The sequence below is a fragment of the Aquarana catesbeiana genome, linkage group LG02 (assembly GCF_042186555.1).
Source record: "Aquarana catesbeiana isolate 2022-GZ linkage group LG02, ASM4218655v1, whole genome shotgun sequence".
Classification (NCBI taxonomy): domain Eukaryota; kingdom Metazoa; phylum Chordata; class Amphibia; order Anura; family Ranidae; genus Aquarana; species Aquarana catesbeiana.
This window is the reverse complement of record NC_133325.1, coordinates 205,050,540-205,061,347: the sequence shown is the minus strand read 5'-3', so window position 1 is coordinate 205,061,347 and position 10,808 is coordinate 205,050,540. Positions and strand designations below refer to the sequence as shown.

General features: G+C 43.4%; 1 protein-coding gene across 1 annotated transcript; it reads left to right on the top strand.

The window, feature by feature from the left end:
- Positions 1-1,287: 1,287 nt before the first annotated feature.
- Positions 1,288-7,922, top strand: PCDH8 (protocadherin 8). The gene is made up of 3 exons (XM_073614230.1): positions 1,288-3,850; positions 3,938-4,145; positions 5,761-7,922. The coding sequence occupies exons 1-3, from the start codon at positions 1,436-1,438 to the stop codon at positions 6,153-6,155; spliced, it is 3,018 nt and encodes a 1,005-aa protein (XP_073470331.1). The 5' UTR covers positions 1,288-1,435; the 3' UTR covers positions 6,156-7,922.
- The last annotated feature ends 2,886 nt before the right edge of the window (positions 7,923-10,808 follow it).

Sequence of the window (10,808 nt, the reverse complement as noted above, 5' to 3'; positions counted from 1 at the left end):
ATAATCTCTGGAGAAACTACCCTTGCAGAGTTCAACTGCATTTCTGCAAATCTGCCTTTAGTAAATCAATCCCTATTTGTCCATACACATTATTTTAGTCTGCAAGCGTCTTTGAAGCTTCAACTTCTAGAAGCAAAAAATGTTTTTTTTTTGCATTTTTGGGAACAAATTGTCGGCAGAACAAAACCCTAAACACCCCCAACTGCTGCTAAAATCTGGCACTAAAACTATTATGAGCATTTTTCATCCAGTGTTTTTCTGGCATTTTTTTAGCTTATAATGGTTGATTTACTAAAGGCAAATAGACTTTGCACTTCGGAAGTGCCGTTGCTCCAGAGATTAGTAAATGGTGGGGAAGCTCTGCTGACTTCCATCATCCAATCATGTGCAAGCAAAAATGCTCTTTTTTTTTTTTAATTTTCCTTGAATGTGATTGGGTATTATTTGCCAAGTGAAGCTTCACGTCATTTACTAAGCTCTGGAGCAGCTGCACTTGCCAAGTGCACTGTGTATTTGCCTTTAGTAAATCAACCCCATAGTGTGCATGAGCCTAACAAACCAAAGGGGAGCAAATAAGAGAAATGTATTGTTAGAGATTACATACACTTTACGATTAATATGAGCACCCCTCAGCTCCAGCGGTGAACTGTCCCTCCATGTCCCCACATCCAACCCTCAGCTAGGTTCCCTGCATTGTTCTGGCTGATATCTGAACCCCAGAATGCTGGAAGATGAGAGAGAAGAGCTGCAGGGATCAGTCTAGCAGTATGAAAGAGTGAAGGTTTGGGGAAGTAAATCTTCTTTTCTATGCCCTCTGGACCTAAACATGCAGTTAACCCCTCGCTGCAAGGAAAGAATTTTCATGTTTCCTTGAGTTTGACTTTAACAGACCAAAAGGGAGCAAATAAGAGAAATGTATTGTTAGAGTTTACATAGACTTTAGGATAAAAATAAGTGCCCAGTTACACACTTTTTCTATGTCATATCTCATAGATCAAAGCACTCAGCGTCTGCACGATCACCGGAGCCCTGCCGCGATAACAATGGTGCCGAAGGCAAACAATAGAAGCTTCTTGTTTCCCTTCAAGGTTTTTTTTTTTTTTTTCTTTAATAATAACCCTTTTGTTTCTTAATAGCCCGCCACCACGTGACACCTCTATTCATTGCTCCTCTTTACCCCCTTGAAATGGTTAAATCGGTGCTATGGGAAGAATTCAAGAGGCTGCTGTCAAAGGCACGCCTGTGATTGGCTGCTCCTCCAGTTCATTTGCATGTCTGAGCTTATAAAACCCCCTGAAGAGTGTCCAGAGCCGCTCAGAACTCCAGACAAGGAGGAGTGTCAGGGACACTTTGTACTACGCCACGGTATACATGCAGGCTCCATAAGGGCTCTGCACCGCACTCCATCCCATCCTGATTGCTAAGACTTGACACAATGACTTTTCTAAAGGGGAGCTCCTGGACTTGTCCCTTTAGGCTCTTGTGCTGTGTGGCACTGGTGGCATTCTGTAGCTGTAAGACCATGAGATACAGGACTTATGAAGAGGATGACCCTGGCACAGTCATAGGCACTTTAGCTGACGATCTGCACCTGAAGCTCCCAGGGGAAGGAAGTTTCCGATTGATGAAACAGTTCAACAGTTCTCTGATCCGAGTCAGAGAAAGCGATGGACAGCTGAGCATTGGAGAGAGGATAGACCGGGAGCAGATCTGCAAACAGTCCCCCAATTGTATCCTGGCTCTGGACGTGGTCAGCTTCTCCAAGGAGCAGTTCAAGCTGATCCATGTGGAGGTGGAGGTGAGAGACATCAATGATAACAGCCCCCACTTCCCCAGCCAGGAGATCCCTGTGGATGTGTCAGAGAGCGCAGCGGTGGGGACCAGGATCCCCCTAGAGATAGCCATGGATGAAGATGTAGGTTCCAACTCCATCCAGACCTTCCAGATCTCAGTCAACAGCCACTTCAGCATTGATGTCCAGACCAGGGCTGATGGGGTGAAGTATGCAGACCTGGTCCTGATGAAGGAACTGGATAGGGAAAACCAGGCTGCCTACACCTTGGAGCTGGTGGCCATGGATGGAGGGAGCCCGTCCCGTTCTGGCAGTGCAGTGGTTAATGTCCGGGTGCTGGACTTTAATGACAACAGCCCGGTGTTTGAGAGGAGCGCTGTTACCGTGGACTTGATGGAAGATGCTCCTGTAGGATACCTCCTGCTGGACCTCAATGCTGCTGACCCTGATGAAGGTGCTAATGGAGAGATCATATATGGCTTCAGTCCTCAGGTGTCCCCCGAGGTACGTCAGCTCTTTAAAATCGATCCCAAATCTGGCCGACTCACCCTTGAAGGTCAGGTTGACTTTGAGACTAAGCAGACCTATGAGTTTGATGTGCAGGCTCAGGACTTGGGTCCCAACCCTTTAACTGCTACCTGTAAAGTCATCGTGCATGTGATCGATGTAAATGACAATGCCCCTGCCATCACCATCACCCCCCTGACCTCGATCAGTGCGGGAGTAGCCTATATCACCGAGGCTGCAGCCAAGGACAGCTTTGTAGCGCTGATCAGCACCACGGACAGGGACTCCGGAGCTAACGGACAGGTGCACTGTACTCTCTATGGACACGAACACTTCAAGTTACAGCAAGCCTATGAGGATAGCTTTATGATCGTCACCACCTCCCCTCTAGATCGGGAGAAGATCGCCGAGTACAACCTGACCGTGGTAGCCGAGGATCTGGGCTCCCCTCCCTTTAAAACCATTAAACAATACACGATCAGGGTGAGCGATGAGAACGACAATGCCCCCGTCTTCGCCAAGCCTGTCTATGAAGTGTCCGTCATGGAGAACAATGCCCCCGGAGCCTACATCACCACCGTGGTGGCCAGGGACCCCGATCTTGGTCACAATGGGAAAGTCATCTACAGACTGGCCGACTTTGAAATTATGGGAGCCCCGATCTCCACCTATGTGTCTCTAGATCCGGCCACCGGGGCTGTCTACGCCCTGCGAACCTTCAACTATGAGATCCTCAAGCAGCTGGACCTCAGGATCCAGGCGAGTGATGGAGGATCTCCCCAGCTTACCAGCAGCGCCATCATCAAGGTCAGGATAGTGGATCAAAACGATAATGCACCTGTGATTGTCAACCCCGTACTGTCCAATGGGTCTGCAGAGGTGGTCATCCCAGCCAGAGCCCCCCATGGCTTTCTGGTCACTCAGGTGAAAGCCAGGGATGCAGATGAAGGGGTTAATGCTGAGCTCACTTTCAGCCTTTCAGAAGAAGGGAGAAACCTGTTTACTGTCAACAAGCTTACAGGGGAGGTCTTCCTCACTGCAGATGTCAGCGATGACCTGGGCCAGGTGTTCAAGACCATCATCACAGTGACTGACAATGGTAGACCACCTCTGGCCAATACTGCCACTGTCAGTTTCTTGGTCACTGCTGCCACTCCTCCAATTAATCATGAAGTCATGCAGCCAAGTTCCTTGGAGGAGAAAGTTTCCCACTGGGACATTCCCTTGATTGTGATCATTGTCCTTGCTGGCAGTTGCACCCTGCTTCTAGCGGCCATCATCACTATTGCTACTACATGCAACAAACGCAGGAAGGAGAACAAGGCTGGCAACAAGACTGAAAGAGACATATCTGAGTTAGAAAAAGCAGATCAAGATGAGGAGCTTATTGATAATCAGAAAGCCAATCTCTTTGATGCCAGACCTTTTCCCAATGCCACCCCCTTCACTGGAACAGAAGCAGCAGTCACTCCTGAGGTGCCCAGCACTGAAGACACCTTTGGGACATGTCTGTATGACACCCAGAAGAGGCTGAGGACCACTAACAGTGAGGTAAGAGGATGGACTGGGTGCCTGGAATGGCAGGGATGGGTGGGGTAGTTGGGTGAATCAGGCTTGTAATAGTATTCTCTCTTGCAGAATTATGCCTCAGCTCCTACCTTCGGGAAGGAGACAGGACCCACAGTGACAGTGTGGAAGGGACATTCATTCAATACCATATCCATCCGAGAAGCAGAAAAATTCAGTGGAAAGGACAGTGGCAAGGGGGACAGTGACTTCAATGACAGCGACTCTGATATCAGTGCTGATGCTCTGAAGAAAGATCTCATTAACCATATGCAGACTGGTAAGTGTCCTTTGATCATATTATAGATATCATTAAGGACAGTGGGGTTGATCTACTAAAACTGGAGAGAGCAAAATCTTGCGCAGCTCTGCATAAAAACCAATTAGCTTCCAGTTTTTTTTTTTTTTGTCAAAGCTTAATTGAACAAGCTGACGTTAGAAGCTGATTGGCTAACATGTACAGCTGCACCAGATTTTGCACTCTCAGATTTTAGTAAATCAACCCCACTGTTCTTTACTAATAACATTGCCAGGACTGCACATCTGTTTGTGGAGGTCTCTAGCTACAGCTATAAGTTTAGTCTGTATGAAAGCAAGATAAGAGAAAAGCCGCTTTGTGACCCCTGCCACCAGACTGATTTGGTCATATCTGGGTTTTTTTTGTTTGTTTTTTTGTGTGTGTGTGTGTGTGTGTGTGGGGGGGGGGGGGGGGGGGTTGGGCAGGAGTATATGTATACAATATAAACCAGGAAAAATCTATTTGGTAATCTTTTTAGCCAATGACATGGGTATATTGTTGCAACCTAAACCAGTTGTGTCTTTACAGGGGAAAAAAAGGTTCATTGTTGAGATGTAAAACCTGTTACACCTATTGCTAAATCTATTCTACATCATTTATACACAAAAGTGTGTGCATTCCTTCAAAATGCCCAGGTCTTTGCAAAACAATGAATGGTATAGATTTTAAACCTTTTCCAGAATGCATTTTTTAAAAATTGGTAGCCAAAATGCATTGTCACATCAATGTTGTTTTTATAAGTAACCATAATCCCAAATATATCTACAGTACCTTGTGCTCTGACGATATGTTGTATCACTGCAATTTTAAACCATTTTTCTTCTGCACTACTAAAAGGGTATATCCTTTTGGATACACATATATATATATACAGTATATATGTAGGTATATATATATATATATATATTCATATATAAATTTTTAGTTACAAAATATACTTGAATATCATAGAGCTCCTTATAAGTATGTTTTATCGCTTTATAACCAGTTGTCTCCTAAACTTATACAAAGGGGTATATCCTTTTGGATATATATATATATATAGAGAGCACCATATAAGTATGTTTTATAGTTTTATAAAGAAAGACTGGTTATGACACCTTTTGGAAAACGACCGTCACTGTGTTGCCGCTTTGATACCTATTGTAAAAAGTCTTTGATTTATTTTCAGGAATATAGTAATGGCTGATTCCAATAGTAGAAAATTATGAAACAATATAATAATAATAATAATACTGTATAACTTTAAAAATAATAATAATAACACATTAAGCATGGAATATTGTTTTATATACAGCAGAAAATAGATACATTGTAGTGGTTAGCAAGATACTACAGCATAAAAAACATGCCGACATTCATTTTAATCTAGGGAATAATGTGCCAAACGTCACACTTTTATCACAGACGTATTTCTACAATACAGGCATTTTATTAAATGACTGTAGCTGAATATTTTTCATATGTATTAAATGTATACATCGGTCATGGAGTTATATGAATATTACACCTCTTTCTGCAGCAGAAGCAAAGAACATGCAAATATTTTTCTCATCATAGAGGCAGTTTATCAACTCATTTACTTTTTCTGTTTTAGGACTCTGGGCCTGTACAACTGAGTGCAAGATTCTAGGCCATTCTGACCGCTGTTGGAGTCCTTCGTGTGGCAGACCACCCAATGTTCATCCGCCACCAGTACACACAGGGCAGCTCTCAGTTTCCAGCTTTTGTAAAAGCACCTCTTTACCACGTGACCCTTTGCACAGAGATAACTATTACCAATCATCTCCAGCTCAGACACACCTCCAAAAAGTGGGGGGTCTACAGAATGTCAAAGTGCCACCCAAAGACTATGAAAGCAGGACAATAACAATATCAAGATCGGGTAGACTTCCTGATCTCCAAGAAATCACCATGCCAATTTTTAAGTCCCCTGGCACCACCAGATTTGTGCCACCACATGACACTACCTGTGAGCAGGATGAACTTTAGTCTAAAACAGTTTGACTCCTTTTAACAGTTTTGGAGAACCGCAATCTGTGTAAATGAGGCTGCATAACTCTAAGAGTTTTAAGTTATTGACCATTGTTAAATGATATATATTCTTTATTTAGGTACAAGAAGTCTTACAGCACTTTCTTTGCCATAGTTCAAAATATGTCTATTGGATTATTTATTACAAAGTCTTCCAGTGTCATAATTATTACAAATTTTTAAATATCTTTTATTGCAAATTTCGATCTTGTTACATGAGTTACACATTTAGGATAGCTTCACAAAATAAGGTCTGAATTCTTGAATATCCTGTATTCATTGAATATTTTACAATGAAAATGACTATACTGTTCATCCAATTACCTTGACTGTAATTTGCAGTTGTGATTAGGAGTAATTCCCGCTACTAATATTACAAGTCAGTAGTATGTTTAAAAAAAAAAAAAAAATCAAAGGTGCTCTTCCAACTAGCTAATGACAATATGCATCTGGGATGATTTACTAAAGACCCCTGTCTACTTCCAACAGTCAATCTGTTCAGATTTCCCTTTAGCCTTACTGGATATTTGACAAAAAAAAACAAGGTTTTTATAGTCAGATAAATCTTTATAGGTTAGTCACTCAGTGACTTACCTGATCTCATGCTTGAAAAGCCTTAAAAAAAAAAAAAAACTATCACAAATGGCTCCTGATACAAATCTGTTTGCTCAAGCATGTCTCCTTCCGTAGACTTCTAGGTAGGATTGTGTTTATTATAAAGATTGGATATCCATTTGGTAGTCAACCAAGAAACTTATCTTGATTGCATTGGAATCCCCCAGTTTTGCAAATTTTTAGGATAGAGCCCAATTAATATAAAACTTCTTTAGTTGCCAGCCAAAAAGCCAAAAATTATTAAAAAAAATAATATTCATCTTTATACCATATAGAAGTATATTCTAGTTAAATATTATTTTCCAGTATTCTTTTTTAAACTTGACATAGATACAAAGCATACCTTCAATATTTAAGTGTACTTGTACCTGGATAAATAGTGAACAGTGTGTGTGTATATTTATTTTACACATGCACATTTACCCTCACTCAAACAGTGGGAGGAATCTATCAAAATTTGACTCTGGTGCTGTACAAAACAATTCAACCAAACAAATAAAACTTTTTAAACTTTCAAACATTTTTAGATGTTTTTAATCTAGTAACGTAATGCAGACCCAGAGTAATGCGTGCAAAATCTTGATAATTTCCCCCCAATGTGCCTTAAATCAAATAATTGGTGGAACTGCATTCCTGCCAGGTCAATACCATTTGATATTTGCAAACAAATATTGTTTGATGTCTCTGTAATTTTTATGAAATGTGCAGTATTTAATTTTTTACTGTGTTTTTGCTCTAATCTCACACATGGCTTGCCATTTGGTAGTGATGAAACATAAATACTGTGTACTTGTAATAAGTTTGTAAATATTGGAAAAAATTTGTTCTATTTTTATATTAAAATGTTCATAAAAATATTGCCAAAGGAACTATGTGTATGGATACAACTTTAAACCTAAAGTCACTTGAAATGTATATGTTACAATGTACATTTTTTTTTTTTTTTTTTTTACAATCATTGAAAAAAACCTGACTTGCAAAATGTGACTTGTAGTTTATGCACCAGTGGTCCATATAAAATGTTATTGCATTTTTAATTTCCGCAAATGATGTCACCATAAAACACACTAATAAAGTATTTGTGACTTCTGTGAAGCACTTCACTGAAAACTCTGCTCTGGAAAACTGTGTCAAGTCAAGCTGATAAAACACAGGAAACCACTGAATTAGCAATTTGATTAGAGCCAGAAGAGTGGGAATCACATTTTGCAACATATATATCTGCTTTCATTCATAAGCGATAGGTGTGACAAAAGTGACGTTTGTCGAAGGAATTGGGAAGTCATATTGAACACAGTGCCAACCTCATATTTCCAAGATTCACAAGTCAAAACTGTCAGATTTACATGTCATGCCAGTGCTAGACATTAAACAAAACAAAACAGTCCAGCTTAAGACACCATAAAGCAGATCAGCAAGAAAGGAATGCAGAAACATTAAACTCAGCCCAAGATTTACAAGAGACTCTTAATTGGCCTAGTCATTAATGGCTGTTGCACACCAGTTGTAAACCAGTCTAGAAGTAATATACATCTACAAGTTAGTTTTTATTTGAACTGAGCCTGAGTTTTAGTACATCTCAAGATTTCAGCTCTAACAGTGCCTATAATTTTATAAGTATGTATGGCATGATTCCAATCAGTTAGATATAAAACACAACTCAGGGCAGCCATCAGAAATTTTGAGGCCCCTTACACAGTTTTAGGCCTGCCAACCCCCCCTCCCCCCCAGCCTGAGCACCAACATTCCCCAGGGCCTGGTCATTGGCCGTCCCATCAACTCCGCCCACTGGCATCCCCACGGAGTCCTTCAGTGCACCCACTTTTTTTAAAAAACTCATACTACTTAATATATCCTCCATTCCATGTCCTCCTCTTCCATTAGTCCCATCTCCTCCTCCAATCCCATCTCCTCCACCCATGTTCTCCGCCTTCTCCATCCCATGTCCTCCTCTTCCCTTGGTCCCATCTTCTGCTCCACCAGTCCCATCTTCTCCTCCCTCAGTCCTATCCTATGTCCTCATCCAATCCCATCTCCTCCATCCCATGTCTTCCTCCTCCAGTCCCATCTCCTCCATCCCATGTCCTCCTCTTCCCTTAATCCCATCTCCTCCTCCTCCAGTCCCATCTCCTCTATTCCACATCTTCTTCCTCCAGTCCCATCTTCTCCATCGCATGCAGGGCTGGTGCAAGGATTTTTGACACCCTAGGCGAAACCTCATTTTGCTCCACCCCTGACTCCACCCCCTTCACGCTGCCCATGTATACCCCACCTTTTTAATGAAGTGCCCATCAATTACAGCCCACCAGCGCCCATCAGTTGCAGCCTCACCAGTGCCCTTCAAATGCAGCCTCACCTGTGCCCATTAAATACAGTCTCACCTGTGCCCATCACATACAGTCTCAGCTGTGCCCATCAATTCCGCCTCATCTGTGCCCATCAAATACAATCTCAGCTGTGCCCATCAATGCCGTTTCACCACTGCCAATCAATGCAGCCTCACGGGGGAGGGGGCCCCGTTACATACTTGGCATTTGGAATTTGGCAGATCAGTGAATATACATATATATTTGCAAATTGCATGTCATTGTCATTATCTAATACACAATCTCATGATCTAAGACAGACAGCAACAGTTTTTACTCACCACACCATGTAAGGTGATGGTCTTGGGCTCAGCAAACTTGTAGCGATGTGACCCTGTGCTGCTTGCTGCCTGTTCCTCGCTCGCATGGTCGCACCAATCTAAAATTCTGCTTTATGCTGTACCTGCCTCTGTGTCGGGTGCCTCTTCCTGGCTCCAACTCCACCTGTCCCCAAGCCTGGAGAGCTACTGCCAGGCACCACACTATGTTGTGCCATCATGATTTACTCTGCTCCAGCAGTGTAAATGTGTGTTGACACGGCCAGGAGAGCGTCCTTGGGGGGGGGTGTGTGCGCATGCTATGGACACACATGTCAGAGCGACGGAGAACAGAAAGCGTCCTGGGGGGGGTGCGCTGACGGCCCTGTACACACACATCATATCAGAGTGGAGAGTGCCCTGGGGGGTGGGCTGGACCTGGACACTGTCACATGTCACTCACTGTCAGAAGAATCTCCGCTCCGAATCAGAGCAGAGAGCGGGCAAGGGGTAGGGATGGGTTCTGCAGCGGAAACACGTCAGAGCAGCGGGGCCTGGGGGGGGTGCTGGACTGGACAGTGGACAAACAGTGTCAGAGCGGAGATGGGGGGGTGGCGGGGGTGCTGCTTCACACATGGCATAGCAGCTGCCTGGTGTTAGTTGCAAGCTCTGTGGATTGACAGTGCAGGAGTAGTATAACCAGTGGCCAGGTGCCCTAGGCAGCAGTGTGCCCTAGGCGGCTCCCTAGTCCGCCTAGTGGTAACACCGGCCCTGATCCCATGTCCTCCTCCTTCTACATCACTTGTCTTTCTCGTCCCTTAATCCAATCCCCTCCTCCAGTCCCATGTCCTCCTCCTCCCTCAGTCCTATCTCCTCCTCCAATCTTCACTCCATGTCCTCTTCCTCCTCCAGTCCCATCTCCTCTATCTCATGTCCTTCTCCTTCCCCTTCCCATCTCCTCCTCCAGTTCCATCTCCCCATTGCATGTCCTCCCTTTCCAGTCTCATCTTCCTCATCCCATGTATTCCTCATGTTCATTCACATAGGTGCTGTGGCCTGTACAGTGTGAATCAGTGTTCTTTTTTTTATGTGGCTTTTGCTGTGCGTGGGCAGCCACACTATGGGGACGCAGCAGCTGTATGAACACAGCCGAAGGTCATAAGTTGGCAGGTGTGTGGATGCAGGTGTTCGACCCCAAACACAGGCAATATGCATGCATTCATGCACCCACACCTATACACCTGATAAATTAGGTATTGTGGCCGAGTAACAGGTGGCTCCAGCAAACCACTCATTAACACTGTATGGCCTGAGAACAGGTGTGAATGTGCCCTTACAGTTTAAAATATGTTTTCACAGTTTTTTAAAATAAT